The following is a 27,008-nucleotide window of genomic DNA, read 5'->3' as shown; positions in this document are numbered from 1 at the left end:
TACGCGTTTTAGCCTTATTTGAAAAAACCTGGAGCAATCATGGTACTGACATGCAAAAATTAGCAATCGTGGTACCAATCTGCATGTGATGTCCCAATTATGGTACTTCTGTGCAATTAACTCCTCATCGGGCGATTGTAGCCTTTGCGGGTCGAGGATGGTGAGGCCCGCGCGCGCAGCACGCAATCATGCATGCATGCATGCATGCAGAGGATAGTAGCTAACGGCAGGGGCGGCGAGAGGAGGCAGAGCCACAGCCGGAGCATGCGAGACTCCGGCCGGCCTGGCGGTCACTTACGGCCGGCAAAGGCGTGCTCTTTGTCGTCCGGCGGGTGGCGCATTGAGCTAGCGCACAAGGCCCTCCGGCGGGACGGCCTCCGATCGAGACATGGTTGGTTTCGCCGGAAGGAGGGGAGAGAGGGCGCCGCAAGTAATTGCAGCTCAGAAAGAAGGAAAAAAAGATCCTCCCGCAAATAAAAAGAGGAAGAGAGAGAGAGAGAGAGAGAGAAAACGAGGGACTCACGAGAAAAGGAAAAAAGAAAACAGACTGCCCTGATCGACGTCATGATAGCGTCACGCGCGAGCCGTGTTTATATTAACGCGATTCCGTTTGGATGCTTAATGCCCCCGATTTGCAGCGGACGCAATTAATTAACGGAGGCGAAAAAAAGGCTAATCAAAGCTTCCGGCTCGCTGACACGCTACAAAGTTTATCGCTACAAAGTTTGATCGTTCGCGTGGGCGGGCGTCCCACCCGCTGGTCAACGACCTTGTTCTGCACCTGGACAAACAAGGGGATCGGCTTCTCCTTCCCTGGAAGGAGGATACCATGTGCTCCACGAGGCGGCTTCACCACCGGCGATTCGCGGCCATGGGGTTCCCGCCCCCCTCTGCTCGCGCGTGTCGGAGAGCAAGCGCAACGCGTGGAGCGCGTTTGCCGCTGTTCAATCGGATTCCGAATTCGACCGGGGGTGGCGCTCTGCTCGCCTCCGACTGGAGTACGGCCACCGCCTCGCCGGGAGATATAAGCTCCATTGGGGGCCTCGTGGTAGGCGATCGCCTTCTTGCTTCCCAATCTCTCCATCCAATCCTCCCTCCCGCTTCTCCATCCACTCCAAGATCGATCACAGGAGCCCATGGCCGCGCAGATGCTCCGCCGGTGGCAGAGCTTCTACGGCGCCTTCGACCCCGTGGACGCCGCCATCGAGGCCGCCGACCCGGACCAGTTTTCACGCCACGTGTTCCGGCGCGCGAGGGGGGACCTGTTGGGGCGGCTCTGCAGCGCCGCCGACGACGACCAGGCGGAGCGCATCTGCGGGATTCTCGACGACGTCATGGCAGAGTCTCTCGAGACGCTGAGGCTGGTTCCATCATCAACGCCAGAGGCGCCCGTCTCCACGGAGCTCGCCGAGTCTGTGCGCGCGCTGCGGGAGCACGACTCGGAGCGCGTCCGCCTCCTCGCGCGCGGCATCGTGAACGCGTGGGAGGCCTCCGTCCAGGACCAGGTCGACGGCGCCGAGGTCACACCAGCCACGCCCATAAAGAAGCTGCCGCGGCCCAAGGCGGCCGGCGGGCAGCAACATGCCTCCGCCGATCCTGACGCAAAGACGAAGCGACCTCCCAAGCTCAAGCGGTTGGCGGAAATCATCAAAAAGGCGTCAGATCCCGCCGCCAGCTTCGTCGACGGTGACCGTGCCGGGTTCTGCTCGGACGAGAAGATGGAAGCCGCCAAGCGTAAGCTCCGCCAGGGTTACCAGGAAGCAGAGGACGCCAAACGGCGGCGCAGGACGCAGTTGGTGCAGGCGCCCAAGATGATGCAGCCGGCGTCTCAGAGGCAGCCAATCACGAGGTGCACCAGCTCCATGGTCAAGAACACCTTCTCGGTCAGGACGCAGCTTCACATGGCTTAGGGCTCTAGTCACGAAAAGAGAGACTAAGCAGTTGATCCAGAACTGGTGTCCCGGTCACTTTGTATACGTATATCCTTCTTCTCGAAACATGCCATACTGCAGTTGTAGCTAGCACTACTGCAAAGCAGTTGCTCGTAGCTCGTATGCACATGATCAAAAGAAGTTGATGAATTGGAAAGCAGGATTTAGTGTTAAAAATCTTTGAAATCTGCGAAGAACTTGCAAGGAAATTGCTTGTCGTGGTGGGAAAGATGTGTTTGCGTTGAATTATATAATTCTGAACGCACCTAAACAATCAACAAAGCTCCCCCTTACAATTTTGTGTTCAGAGTTGAAGTCCAAGTTGCAATTTGAATTCAATCAAAATTGGCGAAATTCTCCTCTTGTTGTTTTCTTGATATGGAATACATATGTACGATAAACCGTGATATACATTCACAAAAATATAAATATTTTCTAAGGTTTGCAAGTTGGATTGTACCAACACAAATTGCATACAAAGCAGCGGCAACGAAGATCTGGACCAGCTTATATCAGCTTTACACTTATATTTATATACAGCATTTCTGTTAAAACTTATATTTACATACAGCATGCCATTTTTGAAGTTTTTTTTGCTTTTTAATTCGCCCCAAAATTTTTTTTTTTTTTTACTTTCTCACTGGGCATTTTTTTTATAAGAGGATGGCATTTTTATTATTGAGAGGATGACAGTTTTTTAAACGACATGACAATTTTATTAATAATAGGATGGTATTTTCTATTTTTAATGACAATACAGTTTTTATTAACAAGAGCATGATATTAAATTTCGTTATAATAATATAGCATTTATAATAGTGAAAGGATGACATTTTTTATTTTTAATGGCATGGCATACATTAATAAGAGCATGGGATTTTTTATATTAGTAGAATGGAATTTTTTATTGTGAGGATGTTATTTTTATTATTTAAGATGGTGGCATCTTTTTATATTGAGAGGTGGCATTTTTCTCTGCCACTTTTTTTACACACAAGATTTTTGGGTGATGACTCAGAACATGGCAACTTTTGTGGCGTTTTTTTCTTTTCATTTTTTTGTTTTTTGTGTATGGCATTTTTTAAAAAGAAAAAGTCCTTAATGGCCTAGGCCAATTGGGGGCTCGCCATGGCCCTCCCGCTGGAAGGACCTCCCCCTGGCGAACGAATGCGTTCGATGGGGGTGTCGTGCATACGACGATCTATGGGATCAGCAAAGGCCCCTTTACGGTTCGACAAAGGAGATCGCCGAGCACAGAGAGCAGAACTAGCAGAATGCACGAGGTTTACTTAGGTTCAGGCCGTTGTGAAGCGTAAAACGCTACTCCTGCCTTGGTGGATTGATTATATGAGCACAAGTACAAGGGAGCGCAATCCCGGCAAGGTTGCGGGGGGGGGGGGGGGGGGGGGGGGGGGGGGATGTTGCTATGCGCGTGTTTGTGCAAAGTGTCGACCTTTGTAAAAGGTAGCCATGAGCCTCCTTTTATAGGGAATGGGATAACCACAGTGGCAAAATGGTAAACATACACTGTAAATAGTGGCTACAGTGCCATGCACCTAACTCTGACAGATAAAAGCATTGAATGCACCGTGATGTGTCTTGTGGATGGAACTCCCCGGCAAGGATTGCCTCTCCTTCTGTGTCGTTTGTCCATCTACCCCTTATTCCTTTGACATGCCCCTGGGACGGGTGTCATTAAAGTTGTCTTCAAAGCGGCGAGCTGACACGTGCCCAGACATATCTTACCTAACTACCTACCCGCTCGACACCTACGCGACAAGTGACAAGCTAATCGCTGAGGTAGAACGGTGACGACGTAGTGGAATCGTGCCGGACTCGGAGCTTGCCGGGTCTTCGCTATCTTGCCGACAAGTGGGCTTGCCGGGCATTCCAAGCCTGATCTTCTGTACTCTTCTGTAGTACTTCTCAATCACCTGCCTGGAGGTCTTCTTTGTATCTATGGATTAGCTTACTGCAATTCTCCGGCAAGCCTTGGCACTAGGGAGGCTGCTACCATTTGTGCAGAAGTCCGGGGTACTGAAATACCCAAACTTTAGTACACCGACAGGGGGGGCTCCTCCTAGCGACTGTTCGACAGCTAAAGGGTCCTAATTTTAATGTAGAAAAGGTTATGTTACAAAGAATAAAATCCAAGCTCGTGCCATCTTTCATGTAGAAGTAATATTTACAGCTGTACACGATTGCCCTTTTATACATGACGTGGCGACAATGTTCACATTCCAACCCCTGATTCAGCTCATATCCGCAGACCAAGAGCACATAAACAAGGGCACAGAGACCCTCAAGCACCTCTCTCTATCCTTTCTATCACCAAATGGTCCGCAATACCTGAACTTCAAATTAGAGACGCAGTGTCCCACCATAATGTTGAGTGATGGAATCCTACAAGAGGAACAAACAGTTACTGGGATGGGCTTTCACTCGATCGGTTTGACAAGTTTGTGGACAAAAAATGTCCAGAATCTGAATTACTGAGTTGATGTGTCTAGTTGCATCCACCTTGCAAATTTATGTACGTGCAGCGCAATTTACTCGAATTTCAAAATATAGTAGACATTTAAAACTTAAATAGAAACAACTATAAAGTTTATAATCAGAACAAAGATGAAGGTGGACAAATCTCTGGTTCCATCTAAAAACTAAGAAGGTAGTTTATCCCTCAAAATTGTGAAAGCCAAAAGTGATAAATCAAAGGACTCAAAGGCCAACCATAACAAATACAGAGGTAAATCTTAACAATATCGTCCACAAACAATTTTGTAACGCCCAATATGCGGTATTATCCTCAAGGAACTTGGAAGTCCCGCCAAGGATAGAAGCGCATATCGGAGACGCTTCGCAAGGTGGATATCATTACAACATATCATATACCGAATAGATGAGAATATCATATAAAGGCTTACACTCGCCACAAGCTACAACATGAATATCTCAATACATCAATACATATCAATCATCATACAGAAGAACAGGATCCGGCTACGGATGAAATCAAATGAAAAGAAGAATGACGTCCACCCTGCTAATCACAGGCTGCCAACCGGGAACCCATCTTATGATCGTCGAAGAAGAAGAAGAAGAAGAAGAAGAAGAACTCCAAATAAAACAAGCATCGCTCTCACGTCAAAGCATCGCTTTACTTGTACCTGCACCTGTTGTTGTAGTAATCTGTGAGCCATGGGAATTCAACAATCTCATTACCATGGGTATCAAAACTAGCAAAGCTTAATGGGTGTGGAATGGTTAAGTGGTGAGGTTGCAACAAGCACTAAGCATTTGTATGTGGCTAACTTACAAGTACAAGAATAAGAAGAGTAAACTACGCATAAACGGGCGTGAACTAGCAATGATCAAGAAGCGATCCTGAACACCTACTCATGAGTCATGTCATAACCCAACTGTGTTCTCTTCCCGAACCCCCTCAAAAATAGATGATCACGGTTACGCACACGGTTGGTGTATTTTAGTTGAGTTTAGTTAAGTTCTCTACAACCAGATATTATAAATTTTCAAGTCGCCACATAACTGCAGGCACAGCTTTCCGAAATATTTAACTATGCAGGGATGCTCCAACTCGCCCATCATAAATTAACAGAAGTTGCGTTGAAAGACCTCAACCTCGGGATAGCCCGAAGTATCCTCGAAATCCCGGTGCACAAGACATTCGGCTAAGGTAAAACAAAACCAGCAAGACCTCCCGACGTGTCAATAAGGCTAGGAGCAAGGAGACTAGAAGCAAGGAGACCGTGAAGTGTTATACCGAACACATGTGACAGTAAGGTTCGGTAGGGTAACATGGATCATATCCTTGGGGATACATGAGGTGTAGTCACTAAACGTCGAAAGCTCTTGTCTGATTTTATTATCTTAATTACCGGGGCAACCCCGCGCGACAGATAGGGCTTCCAGTCAATGGTTGACCCAGAAATGAGGCAAGGCCCAGGCAGCTCTATTGACTGTAGCAATTTACTGTAGCTACAGTGCACAAGTATATGAAGGACATGGGCCCTCACGCCCCAGGCCGCCACCCCTTCTGCCTGGGGCCTAAATCTGCCCATGCTTGCAGTAGACAACTGATTCTTGATGCAGGCACTTGTGTCGGTCAAGATGTTATTTGAACACATCCCCCACTTTGATCCGTAACAAGCACATCTCGATGGGTGACTTCCAGCGCACAAATTAAGATCATATCTGGTCCCAACACAAATACATGGTTGTAAGTATTAAGACCTCGTACCCGTACCTCTTTTTATTATAAGTGTTTGAATCACTGTTTGCTTGCTTGATCCGGTCAAAAGCTGGATTTGACACTTTGGACAAAAGCTTGCTAGAGACCATCGCTTCAAGGGAATCTTCCGCTCGTGGGTTCGATAACCCAGGGTCACCTTTGGGAAATAGGTGCGGATACACTTTTTTGTTCCATTACGGGATCAATAAAAGGAGGTATCATTAACCCACCACTCCTTGATGGAATGCTCTAAATGCCATGCTGCTGTAAATGCAATCTCTAGGAACGGTGGAACTGTAGAAACATAAAACCGAGAAGCAAATGATATAACTAGACAAAGCAAAATGTCATTATATCCTATTTGTGTTAGTCAAACATGTAAACAATAACACACATAAAACATATGTATCAACAACCTGGGGCGCCTTTCACCAATAACACACATATGTATCAACAACCTATAGGGCACCTTTCACATCTCAGAGTGTATTTTTCAGTATAAAACATATCATTGCATTGTCTTGTTGTATACACTTGCATCTTCTAGATAAATACAACATTTATGTTTGATTTTTAAAGTTTCGTCTAAGTAATAAGACACCGTTGTGAGTAGTAGTGCAAACATGGGTGTGGTGTTTCAGCTTGCGAGCACACATGCACTCTTTATCTGGGCAGTTGACTTGCCTCTATCGATGTGATGCAATTATGAGCTGGCCAGGGACACGAGTGCCACAAAAGTAAGTAAATGAGGGATGCGGTGTTTCTGCTCACGAGCACACATGCGCCTTTATCTGGGTGGTTGAGTTGTCGCTGCTGATGTGATGCATTTAGGGCATGGCCATCGCGTCGCCTCAAACCTGCTAAGCCACGCGCCAACTAGGTATGGATGCCACGATGGCAGTGCAACTTGCAGACGACAGGTACAGCTTGCAGCGGAGACGGCCTCTTCAGTTGATAAAGTGAGAAAAGTTAAGTGAGAGAGAGAATGGGGAAGGAAAGGAGAGAAATGGGACCTTGCTGCTTGTGTCTACCATCCACTTCTCTACGCTTCATGGAGCTTCCCGACGCTATGTAGGCCCACCAGATGGTAGCTTGCATTGGGCAATAGAAAATTTTATATAGTGGTTTTAGATTTTTATGCCTAGGTGGACTATGGGGAAGCACCAGACTGTTGCCACCATAGCTCATGCCCTTATGAGCTGCAAGATACACGAGCACCAAAAAAAGAAGGAAACAAGGAAATACAATTGAGTTGTGGGCCAAGACGAAGACGGAGGAGACGCGGTGGCCAAGGACAGCTAGTCGAGCCGTGGCTCTGGACGTCGGTCATCTTCCCGATCCATAGATCAGGAAAGTTGCTTTTTGTTATCTTCTACCGACGATGGAGTAAATGACTAGATTTGGTGGCAGGTGGTGGGCGAGTGGGGTAGTACTGTCGTCTTCTACCTCACGTTGCTGGATTTTTCAATTAGATAGAATGCTCGTGCACAGAACAACACTTTCGTGCAAACATCATATCATGTCTCGTAGCAACAACGCACACACTATCCAACAACCTCTAGTGTTCTTTATCATGTCTCAAAGTGTCCTTTTTTCAGCGTATGACACATCACTGCATCATCTAGATATACACGACTATATCTTCCACTAAAAGACAACATCTTCTGGTTTATTGTAAGGTTTCATTATCCCTATATCTATAAGAAGGGATCGATGGCACTACTAACTTCACCTATTTCGATTCCTTCCTTCTCTTCTTGGGTGTTCATTCTTGGATACATGAAGGTCCACAAGGTGAAGATGCCTGGCTTGTGCTTGGTGTTGTTCATGGTGGCCATGTTGCTTCCCGGTAAGCCTTGCCCGAAATAATTATCTACAGAGTATAATAGATTGCTGATGTTCTATGTTCTGTGTTGTTACCCAAGTGTTGTCCATATTCAATTGCAGGATCTGAAGGCAAAATTTGCAAGGAGTATAGCAAAACCTACACTGTTTCTGAATGCACAAGCAAACCATGCGTCGAGCACTGCCATGATGAGGGTTTCGCTGAAGGGGAGTGTAAAACAAGTGAGTATGAACTTGATGATTATCGATTCTGTCTCTGCAAGAAACAATGTTGATGATGCTTCAAGATGTCAAGCAAAAAGTAATAAGATCTTGAGGCGGAGCTATCTGTAACATCCCAAAATATTCCGATTTTGGAATGTTAAATAAATAAAAGATACATGACAGGTGGTTGCATCTTGTAAGGGACTCGGCTCAATTGATAGACAGATGCCCGCATGTTGTACTTCCGGCAATACAAGTCACAAACTATGCACATTGACCATTTGAAGAACATTTAGGCCCTCTTTTGATTTGCAGGATTTTCAAAACATAGGAGCAGGAAAAAAATACAGAATATGAATGGCATGTCCACTTCAATCCTATACGATTAGGATAGAGTTTTGATGCCATAGGAAAAACAAAGAAATTGTAAATAGGTTTGAATGAATGCTAGATTTCAATGAAATGGAGTACACTTATTCCACAGGAAACAATTCTATAGAACGAGCATAGGAAAAAATCTTAAGGATTCTAACCCTCCAAAATCCTATGAAATCCCTTTAAATCAAGGACCTAAGTATCACACATGTGACATGAACATATGGCAACTCCGAATGTTTTTTATGGCAAGTTTACTGAGGTGAGGATGACAACTTTTTTGAGGAAAGGCCATCATGGCTAACTTTATTGCTCTTAAACAGGAATTGCAAAAACCAGACAAGCCGGAAGCTCGTTAGTCCAAGAGCTACAAACCTTATTACAAAAGCAATAACTAGCTAGCACATGCCCTGCTTGATTCGAAGAACGAACACAATATTTAAAGATAACCTTCCCAATTAACAAAGACACATCGATGCAGCCGAGTCCCACCATACCGATTGTCCCGAGCAATAGTCAATAACAATTGAAGAATCTGATTCCGCCTCCACCCGGTTGAATCCCTTCTCACTCTGACGAGAGGATGGCAACTTCATTTATGAACCATCACAAAAAAAATAGAATGGCAAGTTTCAGTTTTGTTTTTGGGTTTATTTTTGGCGGGTACTAGGCACCATCCGGATGTACCGAAGAAAAGAACACCTGCCTTCTCCACCGCCTGATTAATCCTGATCAGAGCATCCCTCTAGTCTAAGCCCACGCCATTAAACGTCGATGTACCCGCTCGCAGGGTTTGTTTTTTATGGCTACTAGGCACCATCCGGATGTATCGAAAAAAAGAACACCTGCCTTCTCCATCGCCCGATTAATCCTGATCAGAGCACCCCTCTAGTCTAAGCCCATGCCATCAAACGTCGATGTACCCGCTCGCAGCATAGCCATCGCAGCCAAGACGCCATCACAACACCATGGTGTCGTGGAAGCACACTGTCGCCGCAACCCGCCGAGACATCGCAGCATCACCACGCCGGCGAGCATTGCTGCAACGACTCACCGCCGAACACCATTGCTGCAACTCCCTCGTCGCAGCAATCGACGTAGTTGCAGCTGGCTTCTCTGGCCGTCGCCTCTGCTGCAACCCCCCTCGTCACAGAAGTCGGCTCGTCGCCAACCACCGTTACAACTCCCCTCGTCATAGCACCGCCGCTTCCATCGTCGTACCCGCCGTTGACCTTGCAGCATCTCACCGTCGAGCTTCTTCGTATGTCGTTGCAGCATCGCCATCTTGCCGGAGTGGTTCTCGCAGCTCGTAGTGGCACGGTGGTGTCCTCACCGCAACTCGGCCTTGCGCGTGCATCGCATCATGGCGGCCTGCCGACGTCCCTGCAACTCTGCCTCGCAGCATGCGTCAAAGCATGTCGCTATCTCACGCAACGCGGCGGCGCAGCTTGCAGCACCGGTGAAGCCTCCCCGTTCTCCGTGGGATCACATCGCTGGCGACCATGGATCGAGAGGAGCGCGGAGCTCGCATCTCGTGTGTGAGCAGGAAAGAGGATAAGGAAAAGGAGAGGTTGTCGTCACGCGTCAAGAGGAGTTAAGGAAGGAAGAGAGGGCATGTGGGTGGGCCCCGCGCGACGCGTGTCGCATGGACGAGCAGGCTGCCGAACAAGTGTTGTGCATCCGGTTGTAATCAAGCAGTTTCCTTTGTTTTTTTTTCTTTTCGGATGGCAACTTTAGTTGTAAAAAACGTCAAGACCGGAGTACTTCATGCACTTATCATTTGGGTAAATCAAACACTCTGCTGCAGTTGTTCCAGGAGTACAAAGTATTCAGTGTTTTATACCAGACATGGTAAATCAAACACTCTGCTGCAGTTGTTCAAGAAGTACAAAGCATTCGATATTTTATACTCCTCCGTTCCTAAATATAAGGGGTTATTTGGATTGTGACTATCTTTGTCATATGTTGTCACATGATTTTCGCCACATTTGCCTTACTTGAGTTGCTTAAATTGTTAGCCACACTTTGACTTGCCTAAGGAAATCTTGTCATACTTTTTGTGTCTATGACATATGGGGTTCACTGCTTATAAAAAATTTCTTGTCTTAAGTAACCAAACACCTATCTAATTTGGTCAAACTTGCCTAAGATTTAGGTGTGGCAAAGTGTGACAAGGAACCAAACAACCCCTAAGTCTTCATAGAGATTACTCTATAGACAAACAACCCCTAAGTTTTTGTAGAGATTTCACTATGGACATAGAGATTACACTATGGACAAACAACCCCTAAGTCTTCGTAGAGATTTCACTATGAACAACGTATATATAGTCCACAGTGAAATATCTACACTTATTCATCGAAAAAAAGAAATCTCTACACTTGTATTCAGAAACGGAGGGAGCACCAGACATCCAAATCTCTCATTTCGCTTTCCTGTCGAACACTCTACGGGCAGGGCTTATTTCAGTCCTTCAGTTGTTCAGTATTCAATCTTTCATACCAGACATCCAAATCTCTCACTTTGCTTTCCTGTCGAAGCACAGAATATGGACACCACATTCATCCCAGTGGCGAGAATAAAACGAACACTAGATTTAACATGCAAAGCAAATCAAGGCAATGATACCCTCGAGCATTTCAGGACAGAGCAAAAATTCTGAACTGGCAAGACTAAAGCCATATTAGGATATTCCTGCATAATAACATAACCAAATCCTCACATGAACAGAAAGTACCACATACATCCCTTGACAATCAAACTAGGCAGGTTCACAAACCCTGTGGGCATGGCATCAAAATTACTGCGGCAATAGGACCATGTCATTTCTGGCAAGCAACAGGGTAAAGAAGATCTAATCGAAGAGGGAGAAGCCAAGGTCATCCTCGCTCTCCTCCTTCTCCTCTTCCTTCTTCTCCTCAGCCTTGGGGGCCTCGGCGGCAGCTCCACCTGATGCAGCGGCACCACCTGCAGCAGCACCACCACCGATCGGACCAGCAGAGGCGCCACCAATGACCACCTGCATTAATTTTCATATATGAGCATTTCAACTCTATTTATCAATACAAGTCTTTCTCTTGGGACGATTAAGAAAACAAGTTAAAGCAAGACTAGCTATCAGCTGTATAAAAATTTAGCTGGTTGACACAACATGCATAATTATCATTTAAGACCGACTTCCAATGTGTAACGGTCACTTGGTTTGGTTCAGCAACAAATGCAAGAAAATTGACAAAAGGACCACCTTAATGTGCTAGTAACTTGTTATGTCACACTTGTGAATAAACAAACTTGCAATCTCTAGCAATGGCGAACTATAGAGACAGAAAAACAGAGAAGCAAATGATATACAATTATACAAGACAAAGAGATATTATATCCTATGTAAACAACCTTTTCTGCAACCTAGTGATAATTAGGAAAAAGAACTGTTACGAAGATCTGCTCTACGCACTAATTAAGCCATAACCCATTGACTGAGAACAACACAAACAACTAAATAATTTTTGCCTCGATTCACTGATAAAATGCCAACTCGAAGAACTTAATACAGCATCTGGGCCAACGTTTTGTAGCTACCATAAATTAAAACAGATCCTCATCCAGAAAGGCCTAAGATCTTAAATAGAACAGACCGTCGGATCTAAGTAAATAACTAACACGCTACTAAATGCATACCGCAGAATCTGTAAAAAAAGCTTGGTATTGTTATTAACGAATCATCAGAACTCATGGATCGGAACTAATTAAGTACATACACGAAGGCGCAGGGTATAGTCAGATCAGCAGTACGCAGCACAGAATTTTAGTGAGCGCGGGAAGGGGTCCGGACCTGGAAGATGGCGGACTTGGGGGAGACCATGGTGAAGGAGGACTGGACGCCACCGGACTTGTCCTCGGCGCAGGCGGCGGACACGAGCTGGCGCTGCAGGTCGTAGGGGGTGGCGGCGGAGGCCTCGAGCTCGCCCTTGTGCTGCTTGGCCGACCACTCGGCGCCGGAGTCGCGGCACACGAAGGTGAAGACGCCCATGCCTGCGGTCTCTGGAGAGTGCGGCGGCGGCGGGGGAGGAGGAGGAGGCGTCTGGAGCTTGGTGGTGGGATGCGAGAGACCCGAACCCTAGCTCGGGGTGGGCTTATGTAGTGGTGACTGGCCAGGATTGCAACTATTATTGGGCCGGATTAGATTATTGTTGGATTGGGCCTTATAAACAACACAGGGCCATAGTGATCTATCTGTTGCGCCGTAACAACATTCTGGGCCTAAATATTACTCCCACGGGAGCTATGATGTCTCGATCGCCAGGGCTATTTCTCGCCCATTGGGTTGGGAACTTGGAAGAGCTACGGCAGCTATTGGACTGGTCCGTTAAAACGGTACTCCCTCCGTCCCATAATGTAAGACGCTTTTTGACGTCTTACATTATGGGACGGAGGGAGTATTATTTAAAAAGGTTCTATAGACCAGTTTTGACAAAATATAGAACCTTCCAATGGTTTTTTAGTTTTCTGTGTGCCCTGTATTGTTTTTTTGTTTTCGCCTATTTTATTCAATTTTCTGTCTCCTTTTCAATGGTTTCCTTTTGGGTTTCGGTGTTTTATGTTTCCTACCTATTTTTATTTTTATGGGTTTTTATTTTTAAAATATTATGAACATAGATATACTTTTTATACATATTGTACATTTTTCATATACATCAGGAACATTTTTATGCATATTATATTTTTTTAAATTTATGATCAACATTTCCTTTGAAATATACTCCCCCGTCTCAAAATAAGTGTCTCAACGGAATACAACTTTGTACTAAAGTTAGTACAAAGTTGAGACATTTATTTTGGAAGGAGGGAGTAAGTGTTGATATCCACCTTTTCATACACTTTGTAAGGAACAAATTTCTTATAAATATTTGAAAAAAAACCTAATTAACATTTTTTTTGAAATATGTACTTTTATGTCCATTTTTTCCATACGCATTTTACACTATTCATATGCACCTGGGACATTTTATTATACACTTTTCATCTTTCAAATATATGTTTTTGAACTTTTTTTAATATGTGTTAAACTTTTTTTTTCCAAATACACATTGATCATTTTTTCCAAAGATTAGAAACAATTTTTATAACTACATGAATAGATTTTTTACATTGTATAAATATTTTTTTGAAACTGTAATGAACACATTTTTTGAAATGTGTGAACATTTTTTTAAATGTCAAGTACATTTTTTGAATGGTACGCAATAATTGTTAATTAAGAAAACATATTTTACATTGTGTAAACATTTTTTCACATGTCATGTATATCATTTTGAAATGTGAGAACATTTTGAAGTTGCCACGAACTTTTATTTAATGTTTACTAACATTTTGAGAAGTTTTGTTGACATTTCTAAAATACTATGTCAACATTTTTCTAAACACGCAATGCAAAAAAAAACTATTTTCCACTTCAAATATATAAGTTTTTCTAGTAAACTTCAAGAATCTATACATAATGTCTGCCTAATACTCCCTCCGTTCCTAAATGTAAGTCCTTCTAGAGATTTCAATATGGACTATATACGAAACAGAATGTGGATTCACTCATTTTCTTCTGTATATAGTCCATATTGAAATCTCTAAAAGAACTTATATATAGGAATGGAGGGAGTAATAAAGTAAGGAGTGCTTCCTGTTTCCTGCGGTCCGTCATGTAATTTTGCAGAAAAACCCTTGCATTTTCTAGGAATTAACCCAAAGTACACACTTAAGTCACAACCGAACCATTATCTTGCATTTTTTGGAACCCCCCCCCCTACCTTTTTAGGCAATTCACCTGCGGATCATATTTAAGTCAACAAATGCTTTTATAAATGATACATATCTTTTAAGCTGTAACTCTATTTTTAACATGTTATATATAAAATTTGATTAGAAAAATGTGTAGAGTCTAAATATGATGTTATTTTTACCTATTAAATATTATTTGGGAAGCAAACTATAATCTATAGCGCATGATTCGTTTAGGATTAACCACGTTCAAACATGCTTTGGTTTTGTGTGAACACTCAGGCCACCGCCGGCGAGGGTAAGCAGGAGGATAAGTAGCAACACAAATGTGATGCCCCAATAAAATAAAGGACATGGACGTATTGCGGTCTTGAGTGATGGTTACTGGGTTAAGAGCACGTGTTATTTTTTTCTCCCGTTACAATGCACGGGCTATTTTGCTAGTAATAATAAAGTAAGGAGTGCTTCCGGCGGTCCGTCACGCAATTTGCACAAACCCCTTGATTTTTTTGTGAATTAACCCGCACACACTTAAGTCACTGTGACACCCAAAATTTTGGCCTTATTTTTATTAATTAAAATATTGCCAGGAAATAAAACTTTTCCCAATTGTCAAGTTTTACCTTTGTGACTTTTGGATTTATGCCCCTAGTGGGGAAAAACCTTCAAAGGTATTGTTGGACTTGATTTCTCTCTATAATAAAACAATTATGTATCAGTGGATTCAAATGTTGCAAGATTTATTTTCTCAAAACTTTGCCCTTATAAAATGATTTCTTTTGCATTTGGAGCCCATTTGCACTACAACCATTGGATAAATGCTTCTAAAAATTTCACCAAAATTTGGGGATGTCATGTGATGGTTCCACATCACTTTTATGCAAAAATACCTTCTGGCCATTGGAGATTTTGAGCTTTTCACCAACTTTTCCAATCTGGTCCAGTAGGCACTTTTGCACTACAACCCATTTAAATATTCTTCTAAAAATTCTTCCAAGTGTTTGGAGATGTCAATGGATGTATACAATTCATCTTCAAGCAAAAACCCAGTGATGTTCTTTGAAAAATTTGAGTGGATCAACCTCTTTTGCATTCTGACCCAATTTGGTGTTTTGTACTGCAACCATATTTTTCCTTGCTCTAGTGACCCTGAGCTTTTGCCTACTTGTAGCCCTCCCTACCAAACTCTTGAGTCCAGGAGATTGGGCTCATTGGAGGTTTTGAAGTGCATGTTCCAAACCCTTTTTCTTTCTGTCCAAAACTGGAGCTTTGCAAAACTTGCACTATCAACTTTCTGTATTTGCCAAACTAATCTTACCACCATCTCCTGCATCTAAAGAGACACTGATCTGGAGATTTTGGCCACTCCAAGAGTTGCCTAAGTGCATCTGGCTTTCTGTCGAACACCTGGTGTGCACAGTTTGTTTTGGCATGAGTTCCTTGTTTGCACTGTGGACTTGCTCCTATGACCCAACAATCATGTCCCCTGATCTCCTAGCCACCCCTACCCTTGTTCTGTTCTTTGCCAGCCCCAACCAAGCTCTCTAGAGCGCACTGGCATTCCGTCGAGCACCTGCCGTGCGTGCTCTGGGCGCGCCCAGAGCGCACGTTTTGCACGCGCGCGCACTACGCCGACACGCCGCACTGCCGCACTCGACGCGACCCGACCCTGGCCCCTCTGCATCGCTGAACCACGCACTAGCCGCCCCCTGCTCCACGATCTCTCTGGCGCCCTGCTGCGCCGCTGGCCACGCCCTTGGCGGCACGCCGGCATCGACAGCGGATTCCGCCACGGACGGCGCCGCCCAATCCACCAGCGCGCGCCAGCTGCCTCAGAGCACAGGCCGTGCTTATCCTCCCGCTCGTCGCAACGCGTTCGTCGCCGCCACGATGCCCTGCCACTACAGGAAAGTGGTCGTCGGCGATCTTATCTGCTGCCGCCGCGGAGCCAGCCTCGTCGCGCTATAAAAAGGGTCCCCGAGCTCGTTCGAGGCGGCACGCGACATCAGACCCACCCCGTAGGACTCCCCTAGCAGTAGATTGACCGGAGAGGGGCCGCCCTCCCCAACTCCGGCCAGCTCGGCCGCCGCTTAGCTCCGGTGCGATTCGTCGCAGCCAGCCCCCCTTTTGCCAATCCAGCGCCACCAAGAACCTCCCCGTAGTCTTGCGGAGCTGCCCAGCTACCCAGCTTCGGTCGGAGGCCACCGGAGCAGCAATGTCACTTCACCACCGTGGCTTTCCTCCGCCGCGGAGCTCGCCGCCGGCGATTCCTGCCACCTCCGTCGACCCAACCACCACCTAGAGGACCGCCTCGGTCTAGCCTTTCCACCCCCGCCCGCAGATGCCCTCGAGGAGCCGCTGTTCGTCGCCGGCGATCGCCGGAGCCCCGCGCCGGTCGGGCACAGAAAAAGGAGGGAGAGGGAGACCAGTCAAACCTGACTAGTGGGCCCTCTGGACCCACTGTCAGCGACTCGCACGTCCGCCCTCTCTCTGTTTAAGTGAAGGCGCAAAACCCCGCGTACGTTTTCTCTGCTGCGAAAGCGTATTTCCCTCAAAGCGTTTTCCTTTTTCTGGTTTATTTTAAAAACAGAGTTGACCAAACTTTGACTGGCGGTAACTTTTAAAATAAAACTCCAATTGAGTTGATTCTTTTTCCTACCTCTCTCAAATTTCATCTAGTTTATTTTAAGATTTATTTCAAAAATATTTGAGACAGGTTTTGGTACTGTGTTTGAAATATTTGTATTTGTGTATTTTGCAAAATAGGATTTTTGGAGGAAAAGGAAAGCTTCCAATAAGTGCATCCTTTGCACACTCTTGAAGGCAAGCATTTCTGAACTCTGGCATAATAATTTGTGGTGTTGTTTTGATGCGATCACAACACCTTCCGACTTGGAGTATGTGATAGTTTATGTACCGATATAGTCTCGTGCATGAGTGCACTTTGGAGTTGTTTTGTGGTCAGCAGATGGATACACTAGTGATTTGGGTCATCCTCGTGAGCTTCTCTTGCACACCGGTAGGTAGCCGGGAGAGTCGTGGTCTTGGGTAGACACGAGCTTGACCCTAATCCCTCGTCGAGACGAGTATGCCCGGCATAGCTTGGTGAGGCTCGAGGAGTGGTGATTTATTTCACTAGTGGTAATATTGTTGGTGGATGCTTGGACCACCTGAGTCGGTGGTAGACCGAGTATGGATCAATAGCTTCCTTCTTTGTCGGTACCACCACTTGTCCCTGCAGGGGACAGGGTATGGTTCAGTAGGTTGTCAACCCCTTTCCAACGCGCACACCGTACAGAGAGGCCGTGATGAGGGTCCCATGGCCATGGATTAAAGCCAGTCATCCGGTCCGGGGGCATGGGTGTTTTCGGTTGTAGCCGAAGGGGATAGCTTCCCCAGTCTGCGCGCGGTATAAATTTTGTGATCCCATGCTACGTCGAGGTTGTACCCTCCCCACTTAGAGTTTTGCTTGGCAGGTGTCGTGGGTGATTCCAGGCACTGGTGAGTTAAGCTGGTGTGTGCAGGTCAGGCGTGTTTTCAATCAAAAGACCATAGACGGAATTAGTCCCGAGGGACTGAGTAATCCCGTTACTCGTGGAAAATGGTACTCCCTCTGCAGAGGATATATCCTGTTGGAGAGTCTTGTTCTTGAGTTAAGACCACAGTCTGAGTGGAATCTATGTCACGGTATTCGGATGGAGAACGATTTGACTAGAACTCAGTAACGGTATTCGGATGGAGATACGACTTGGCTATATTATCGGTTTTCGGATGGAGAAACGACTGTACTAAATATTATTTATGATTGTGGCCTCTATAAATTATGATCTTTATTATTCTGGACTAACCCTTTATTTTATGTATAGGATTGAGTATCCCTGGGATGGTCCTACCTCCTGGATTTTCGCTGTGATTATTTTCTTATAAGCCCTCTCTGTGGTGTCGTTCAGACGCCCGACTGCGGCATTACTATCCTGCATTTTTCCGCTCGAGGAGTCTTTCAGACACTCGTTTGGCACCTGTATTATTATTCCGCATTTTCCGCTCGAGGAGTCCTTCAGACACTCGCTTGGCACCCAGTATTTTACTTTGGATTATTTTAACCACACGTGTGCGTCATGATTTTTCGTATATCTCGTGACAGACGTGTGATCATCCAGTAAATCTGAAGCATGTTTGATATTTATCATACCCGTGTTCTTAATGTTTGCGAGTACATTCAAACGTACTCACTGGCTTGTCCCTGGCTATTGTCTTGGCCAGATTCCTTGCTTGGAGATAAGCATCGCGGTGGCAACCTCGGAACCTACGCGTTGACGTTTGCAGCCTCGCGAAGATAGGAGTTATTGTTGGGAATCGTAGCATAATTTAAAATTTTCCTACGCTCACCAAGATGCATCTATGGAGTCTACTAGCAACGAGGGGAAAGGAGTGGATCTACATACCCTTGTAGATCGCGAGCGGAAGCGTTCCAATGAACGTGGATGACGGAGTCGTACTCGCCGTGATCCAAATCACCGATGACCGAGTGCCGAACGGACGGCACCTCCGCGTTCAACACACGTACGGTGCAGCGACGTCTCCTCCTTCTTGATCCAGCAAGGGGGAAGGAGAGGTTGATGGAGATCCAACAGCACGACGGCGTGGTGGTGGATGTAGCGGGTCTCCGGCAGGGCTTCGCCGAGCTTCTGCGAGAGAGAGAGAGGTGTTGCAGGGGAGGAGGGAGGCGCCCAAGGCTTAGATGTTGCTGCCCTCCCTTCCTCCCACTATATATAGGGCCAAGGGAGAGGGGGGGCGCAGCCTTGCCCCTTCCTTCAAGGAAGGGTGCGGCCAGGGGGGAGTCCTTCCCCCCCAAGGCACCTCGGAGGTGCCTTCCCCCTTTAGGACTCTCCCTTCTTTCTTATCTCTTGCGCATGGGCCTCTTGGGGCTGGTGCCCTTGGCCCATATAGGCCAAGGCGCACCCCTTACAGCCCATGTGGCCCCCCGGGGCTGGTGGACCCCCTTGGTGGACCCCCGGACCCCTTTCGGCACTCCCGGTACAATACCGATAAAGCGCGAAACTTTTCCGGCGACCAAAATAAGACTTCCCATATATAAATCTTTACCTCCGGACCATTCCGGAACCTCTCGTGACGTCCGGGATCTCATCCGGGACTCCGAACAACTTTCGGGTTTCCGCATACATATATCTCTACAACCCTAGCGTCACCGGACCTTAAGTGTGTAGACCCTACGGGTTCGGGAGACATGCAGACATGACCGAGACGCCTCTCCGGTCAATAACCAACAGCGGGATCTGGATACCCATGTTGGCTCCCACAAGTTCCACGATGATATCATCGAATGAACCACGGTGTCGAGGATTCAATCAATCCGTATGCAATTCCCTTTGTCAATCGGTATGTTACTTGCCCGAGATTCGATCGTCGGTATCCCAATACCTTGTTCAATCTCGTTACCGGCAAGTCTCTTTACTCGTACCGCAATGCATGATCCCGTGACTAACGCCTTAGTCATATTGAGCTCATTATGATGATGCATTACCGAGTGGGCCCAGAGATACCTCTCCGTCACACGGAGTGACAAATCCCAGTCTCGATCCGTGCCAACCCAACAGACACTTTCGGAGATACCCGTAATGCACCTTTATAGTCACCCAGTTACGTTGTGACGTTTGGCACACCCAAAGCACTCCTACGGTATCCGGGAGTTGCACGATCTCATGGTCCAAGGAAAAGATACTTGACATTGGAAAAGCTCTAGCAAACGAAACTACACGATCTTTTATGCTATGCTTAGGATTGGGTCTTGTCCATCACATCATTCTCCTAATGATGTGATCCCGTTATCAATGACATCCAATGTCCATAGTCAGGAAACCATGACTATCTGTTGATCAACGAGCTAGTCAACTAGAGGCTTACTAGGGACAGGTTGAGGTCTATGTATTCACACATGTATCACGATTTCCGGACAATACAATTATAGCATGAATAATAGACAATTACCATGAACAAAGAAATATAATAATAACCATTTATTATTGCCTCTAGGGCATATTTCCAACAGTCTCCCACTTGCACTAGAGTCAATAATCTAGTTACATTGTGATGAATCGAACACCCATTGCGTCCTGGTGTTGATCATGTTTTGCCCTAGGGAGAGGTTTAGTCAACGGATCTGCTACATTCAGGTCCGTGTGCACTTTACAAATATCTATGTCTCCATTTTGAACACTTTCACGAATGGAGTTGAAGCGATGCTTGATATGTCTGGTCTTCCTGTGAAACCTGGGCTCCTTCGCAAGGGCAATAGCTCCAGTGTTGTCACAAAAGAGAGTCATTGGGCCCGACGCATTGGGAATCACCCCTAGGTCGGTAATGAACTCCTTCATCCAGACTGCTTCCTGTGCTGCCTCCGAGGCTGCCATGTACTCCGCTTCACATGTAGATCCCGCCACGACGCTTTGCTTGCAACTGCACCAGCTTACTGCTCCTCTATTCAATATATACACGTATCCGGTCTGTGACTTCGAGTCATCCAGATCTGTGTCGAAGCTAGCGTCGACGTAACCCTTTACGACGAGCTCTTCGTCACCTCCATAAACGAGAAACATATCCTTAGTCCTCTTCAGGTACTTCAGGATATTCTTGACCGCTGTCCAGTGTTCCTTGCCGGGATTACTTTGGTACCTTCCTACCAAACTAACGGCAAGGTTTACATCAGGTCTGGTACACAGCATGGCATACATAATAGACCCTATGGCCGAGGCATAGGGGATGACACTCATCTCTTCTATATCTTCTGCCGTGGTCGGGCATTGAGCCGTGCTCAATTGCACACCTTGCAATACAGGCAAGAACCCCTTCTTGGACTGATCCATATTGAACTTCTTCAATATCTTGTCAAGGTATGTACTCTGTGAAAGACCAATGAGGCGTCTTGATCTATCTCTATAGATCTTGATGCCTAATATATAAGCAGCTTCTCCAAGGTCCTTCATTGAAAAACACTTATTCAAATAGGCCTTTATATTTTCCAAGAATTCTATATCATTTCCCATCAATAGTATGTCATCTACATATAATATGAGAAACGCTACAGAGCTCCCACTCACTTTCTTGTAAACACAGGCTTCTCCATAAGTCTGTGTAAACCCAAACGCTTTGATCATCTCATCAAAGCGAATGTTCCAACTCCGAGATGCTTGCACCAGCCCATAGATTGAGCGTTGGAGCTTGCATACTTTGTTAGCATTCTTAGGATCGACAAAACCTTCCGGCTGCATCATATACAACTCTTCCTTAAGGAAGCTGTTAAGGAATGCCGTTTTGACGTCCATCTGCCATATCTCATAATCATAGTATGCGGCAATTGCTAACATGATTCGGACGGACTTCAGCTTCGCTACGGGTGAGAAAGTCTCATCGTAGTCAACCCCTTGAACTTGTCGATAACCCTTAGCGACAAGTCGAGCTTTGTAGATGGTCACATTACCATCCGCGTCCGTCTTCTTCTTAAAGATCCATTTGTTTTCTATGGCTCGCCGCTCATCGGGCAAGTCAGTCAAAGTCCATACTTTGTTTTCATACATGGATACTATCTCGGATTTCATGGCTTCTAGCCATTTGTCGGAATCCGGGCCCGCCATCGCTTCTTCATAGTTCGAAGGTTCACCGTTATCTAACAACATGATTTCCAGGACAGGGTTGCCGTACCATTCTGGTGCGGAACGTGTCCTTGTGGACCTACGAAGTTCAGTAACTTGATCTGAAGTTTCATGATCATCATCATTAACTTCCTCCCCAGTCGGTGTAGGCATCACAGGAACATTTTCCCGCGCTGCGCTACTTTCCGGTTCGGAAGGAGTGACTATCACCTCATCAAGTTCCACTTTCCTCCCACTCAATTCTTTCGAGAGAAACTCCTTCTCTAGAAAGGACCCGTTCTTGGCAACGAAGATCTTGCCTTCGGATCTGAGGTAGAAGGTATACCCAACAGTTTCCTTAGGGTATCCTATGAAGACGCATTTTTCCGACTTGGGTTCGAGCTTTTCAGGTTGAAGTTTCTTGACATAAGCATCGCATCCCCAAACTTTTAGAAACGACAGCTTAGGTTTCTTCCCAAACCATAATTCATACGGTGTCGTCTCAATGGATTTCGACGGAGCCCTATTTAAAGTGAATGCGGCAGTCTCTAAAGCATAGCCCCAAAATGAGAGCGGTAAATCGGTAAGAGACATCATAGATCGCACCATATCCAATAGAGTGCGATTACGACGTTCGGACACACCATTTCTCTGAGGTGTTCCAGGCGGCGTGAGTTGTGAAACTATTCCACATTTCCTTAAGTGTGTACCAAATTCGTGACTTAAATATTCTCCACCACGATCTGATCGTAAGAATTTTATTTTCCTGTCACGTTGATTCTCAACCTCACTCTGAAATTCCTTGAACTTTTCAAAGGTTTCAGACTTGTGTTTTATTAGGTAGACATACCCATATCTACTTAAATCATCAGTGAGAGTGAGAACATAACGATATCCTCCGCGAGCCTCAACACTCATTGGACCACACACATCGGTATGTATGATTTCCAATAAGTTGGTTGCTCGCTCCATTGTTCCGGAGAACGGAGTCTTGGTCATCTTACCCATGAGGCATGGTTCGCACGTGTCAAATGATTCGTAATCAAGAGACTCCAAAAGTCCATCTGCATGGAGCTTCTTCATGCGCTTGACACCAATGTGACCAAGGCGGCAGTGCCACAAGTATGTGGGACTATCGTTATCAACTTTACATCTTTTGGTATTCACACTATGAACATGTGTAACATCACGTTCGAGATTTATCAAAAATAAACCATTGACCAGCGGGGCATGACCATAAAACATATCTCTCAAATAAATAGAACAACCATTATTCTCAGATTTAAATGAGTAGCCATCTCGAATTAAACGAGATCCAGATACAATGTTCATGCTCAAAGCTGGCACTAAATAACAATTATTGAGGTTTAAAACTAATCCCGTGGGTAGATGCAGAGGTAGCGTGCCGACGGCGATCACATCGACCTTGGAACCATTCCCGACGCGCATCGTCACCTCGTCCTTTGCCAGTCTCCGTTTATTCCGTAGTTCCTGTTTTGAGTTACAAATATGAGCAACCGCACCGGTATCAAATACCCAGGAGCTACTACGAGTACTGGTAAGGTACACATCAATTACTTGTATATCACATATACCTTGGGTGTTGCCGGCCTTCTTCTTGTCCGCTAAATATTTGGGGCAGTTCCGCTTCCAGTGACCACTTCCCTTGCAGTAAAAGCACTCAGTCTCGGGCTTGGGTCCATTCTTTGACTTCTTCCCGGTAACTGGCTTACCGGGCGCGGCAACTCCCTTGCCGTCCTTCTTGAAGTTCTTCTTACCCTTGCCCTTCTTGAACTTAGTGGTTTTATTCACCATCAACACTTGATGTTCTTTTCTGATCTCTACCTCAGCTGATTTCAGCATTGAATATACCTCGGGAATGGTCTTTTCCATCCCCTGCATATTGTAGTTCATCACAAAGCTCTTGTAGCTTGGTGGAAGCGACTGGAGGATTCTGTCAATGACCGCGTCATCCGGGAGATTAACTCCCAGCTGAGACAAGCGGTTGTGCAACCCAGACATTCTGAGTATGTGCTCACTAACAGAACTGTTCTCCTCCATTTTACAGCTGAAGAACTTGTCGGAGACATCATATCTCTCGACCCGGGCATGAGCTTGAAAAACCAGTTTCAGCTCCTCGAACATCTCATATGCTCCATGTTTCTCAAAACGCTTTTGGAGACCCGGTTCTAAGCTGTAAAGCATGCCGCACTGAACGAGGGAGTAATCATCAGCACGCTGCTGCCAAGCGTTCATAATGTCTTGGTTCTCAGGGATTGGTGCTTCACCTAGCGGTGCTTCTAAGACATAATCTTTCTTGGCTGCTATGAGGATGATCCTCAGGTTCCGGACCCAGTCCGTATAGTTGCTGCCATCATCTTTCAGCTTGGTTTTCTCTAGGAACGCGTTGAAATTGAGGACAACGTGGGCCATTTGATCTACAATACATAGTGTAAAGATTTTAGAATAAGTTCATGATAATTAAGTTCATATAATCAAATTATTTAATGAACACCCACTCAGATAGACATCCCTCTAGTCATCTAAGTGAAACATGATCCGAGTTCAACTAGGCCGTGTCCGATCATCACGTGAGACGGACTAGTCAAGATCGGTGAACATCTCCATGTTGATCGTATCTTCTATACGACTCATGCTCGACCTTTCGGTCCTCCGTGTTCCGAGGCCATGTCTGTACATGCTAGGCTCGTCAAGTCAACCTAAGTGTATTGCGTGTGTTCCGAGGCCATGTCTGTACATGCTAGGCTCGTCAACACCCGTTGTATTCGAACGTAAGAATCTATCACACCCGATCATCACGTGGTGCTTCGAAACGACGAACCTTCGCAACGGTGCACAGTTAGGGTGAACACTTTCTTGAAATTATTATAAGGGATCATCCTACTTGCTACCGTCGTTCTAAGCAAATAAGATGCAAAAACATGATAAACATCACATGCAATCATATAGTGACATGATATGGCCAATATCATCATGCTCCTTTGATCTCCATCTTCGGGGCACCATGATCATCTTCTTCACCGGCATGACACCATGATCTCCATCATCATGATCTCCATCATTGTGTCTTCATGAAGTCGTCACGCCAATGATTACTTCTACTTGTATGGCTAACGCGTTTAGCAACAAAGTAAAGTAAATTACATGGCGTTATTCAATGACACGCAGGTCATGCAAAATAATAAAGACAACTCCTATGGCTCCTGCCGGTTGTCATACTCATCGACATGCAAGTCGTGATTCCTATTACAAGAATATGATCAATCTCATACATCACATATATCATTCATCACATCTTCTGGCCATATCATATCACATATATCACTTGCTGCAAAAACAAGTTAGACGTCCTCTAATTGTTGTTGCAAGTTTTACGTGGTTTGTAGGTTTCTAACAAGAACGTTTTATTACCTACGTATGACCACAACGTGATTTGCCAATTTCTATTTACCCTTCATAAGGACCCTTTTCATCGAATCCGTTCCGACTAAAGTAGGAGAGACAGACACCCGCTAGCCACCTTATGCAACTAGTGCATGTCAGTCGGTGGAACCTGTCTCACGTAAGCGTACGTGTAAGGTCGGTCCGGGCCGCTTCATCCTACAATGCCGCCGAAACAAGAAACGACTAGTAGCGGCAAGAAGAATTGGCAACATCAACGCCCACAACTTCTTTGTGTTCTACTCGTGCATAGTAACTACGCATAGGCCTGGCTCATGATGCCACTGTTGGGAATCGTAGCATAATTTAAAATTTTCCTACGCTCACCAAGATGCATCTATGGAGTCTACTAGCAACGAGGGGAAAGGAGTGGATCTACATACCCTTGTAGATCGCGAGCGGAAGCGTTCCAATGAACGTGGATGACGGAGTCGTGCTCGCCGTGATCCAAATCACCGATGACCGAGTGCCGAACGGACGGCACCTCCGCGTTCAACACACGTACGGTGCAGCGACGTCTCCTCCTTCTTGATCCAGCAAGGGGGAAGGAGAGGTTGATGGAGATCCAACAGCACGACGGCGTGGTGGTGGATGTAGCGGGTCTCCGGCAGGGCTTCGCCGAGCTTCTGCGAGAGAGAGAGAGAGGTGTTGCAGGGGAGGAGGGAGGCGCCCAAGGCTTAGATGTTGCTGCCCTCCCTTCCCCCCACTATATATAGGGCCAAGGGAGAGGGGGGGGGCGCAGCCTTGCCCCTTCCTTCAAGGAAGGGTGCGGCCAGGGGGGAGTCCTTCCCCCCCAAGGCACCTCGGAGGTGCCTTCCCCCTTTAGGACTCTCCCTTCTTTCTTATCTCTTGCGCATGGGCCTCTTGGGGCTGGTGCCCTTGGCCCATATAGGCCAAGGCGCACCCCTTACAGCCCATGTGGCCCCCCGGGGCTGGTGGACCCCCTTGGTGGACCCCCGGACCCCTTTCGGCACTCCCGGTACAATACCGATAAAGCGCGAAACTTTTCCGGCGACCAAAATAAGACTTCCCATATATAAATCTTTACCTCCGGACCATTCCGGAACCTCTCGTGACGTCCGGGATCTCATCCGGGACTCCGAACAACTTTCGGGTTTCCGCATACATATATCTCTACAACCCTAGCGTCACCGGACCTTAAGTGTGTAGACCCTACGGGTTCGGGAGACATGCAGACATGACCGAGACGCCTCTCCGGTCAATAACCAACAGCGGGATCTGGATACCCATGTTGGCTCCCACAAGTTCCACGATGATATCATCGAATGAACCACGGTGTCGAGGATTCAATCAATCCGTATGCAATTCCCTTTGTCAATCGGTATGTTACTTGCCCGAGATTCGATCGTCGGTATCCCAATACCTTGTTCAATCTCGTTACCGGCAAGTCTCTTTACTCGTACCGCAATGCATGATCCCGTGACTAACGCCTTAGTCATATTGAGCTCATTATGATGATGCATTACCGAGTGGGCCCAGAGATACCTCTCCGTCACACGG

General features: G+C 46.1%; 2 protein-coding genes and 1 long non-coding RNA gene across 3 annotated transcripts; 2 read left to right on the top strand and 1 right to left on the bottom strand.

The window, feature by feature from the left end:
- The first annotated feature begins 646 nt into the window (after window positions 1-646).
- Window positions 647-2,140, top strand: LOC109785182 (uncharacterized). Its single transcript, XM_020343792.3, has 2 exons — window positions 647-1,048; window positions 1,149-2,140. The coding sequence occupies exons 1-2, from the start codon at window positions 830-832 to the stop codon at window positions 1,908-1,910; spliced, it is 981 nt and encodes a 326-aa protein (XP_020199381.1). The 5' UTR covers window positions 647-829; the 3' UTR covers window positions 1,911-2,140.
- Window positions 2,141-6,774: 4,634 nt separating this feature from the next.
- On the top strand, window positions 6,775-8,429 carry LOC120968105 (uncharacterized). The gene is made up of 2 exons (XR_005762238.2): window positions 6,775-8,029; window positions 8,128-8,429. It is a non-coding gene; the product is annotated as an uncharacterized lncRNA (long non-coding RNA).
- Window positions 8,430-11,260: 2,831 nt separating this feature from the next.
- Window positions 11,261-12,733, bottom strand: LOC109785184 (large ribosomal subunit protein P3). Its single transcript, XM_020343794.3, has 2 exons — window positions 12,437-12,733; window positions 11,261-11,623 (listed from the first exon to the last, which is right to left on the bottom strand). The coding sequence occupies exons 1-2, from the start codon at window positions 12,632-12,634 to the stop codon at window positions 11,459-11,461; spliced, it is 363 nt and encodes a 120-aa protein (XP_020199383.1). The 5' UTR covers window positions 12,635-12,733; the 3' UTR covers window positions 11,261-11,458.
- Window positions 12,734-27,008: the final 14,275 nt, after the last annotated feature.

Source organism: Aegilops tauschii, chromosome 7 (genome assembly GCF_002575655.3).
Source record: "Aegilops tauschii subsp. strangulata cultivar AL8/78 chromosome 7, Aet v6.0, whole genome shotgun sequence".
In the NCBI taxonomy this organism is placed as follows: Eukaryota; Viridiplantae; Streptophyta; class Magnoliopsida; order Poales; family Poaceae; genus Aegilops; species Aegilops tauschii.
This window is presented reverse-complemented; position numbering and strand designations above follow the sequence as displayed.

Excerpts from the sequence above, each read along its gene's own strand:
- LOC109785182 (XM_020343792.3), top strand. The coding sequence starts at position 830 with ATGTGCTCCACGAGGCGGCTTCACCACCGGCGATTCGCGGCCATGGGG. Across the intron at positions 1,049-1,148 it reads GCTCCATTGGGGGCCTCGTG|ATGCTCCGCCGGTGGCAGAG; the intron begins GTAGGCGATCGC and ends ATGGCCGCGCAG.
- LOC109785184 (XM_020343794.3), bottom strand. The coding sequence starts at position 12,634 with ATGGGCGTCTTCACCTTCGTGTGCCGCGACTCCGGCGCCGAGTGGTCG. Across the intron at positions 11,624-12,436 it reads CCAAGTCCGCCATCTTCCAG|GTGGTCATTGGTGGCGCCTC; the intron begins GTCCGGACCCCT and ends AAATTAATGCAG.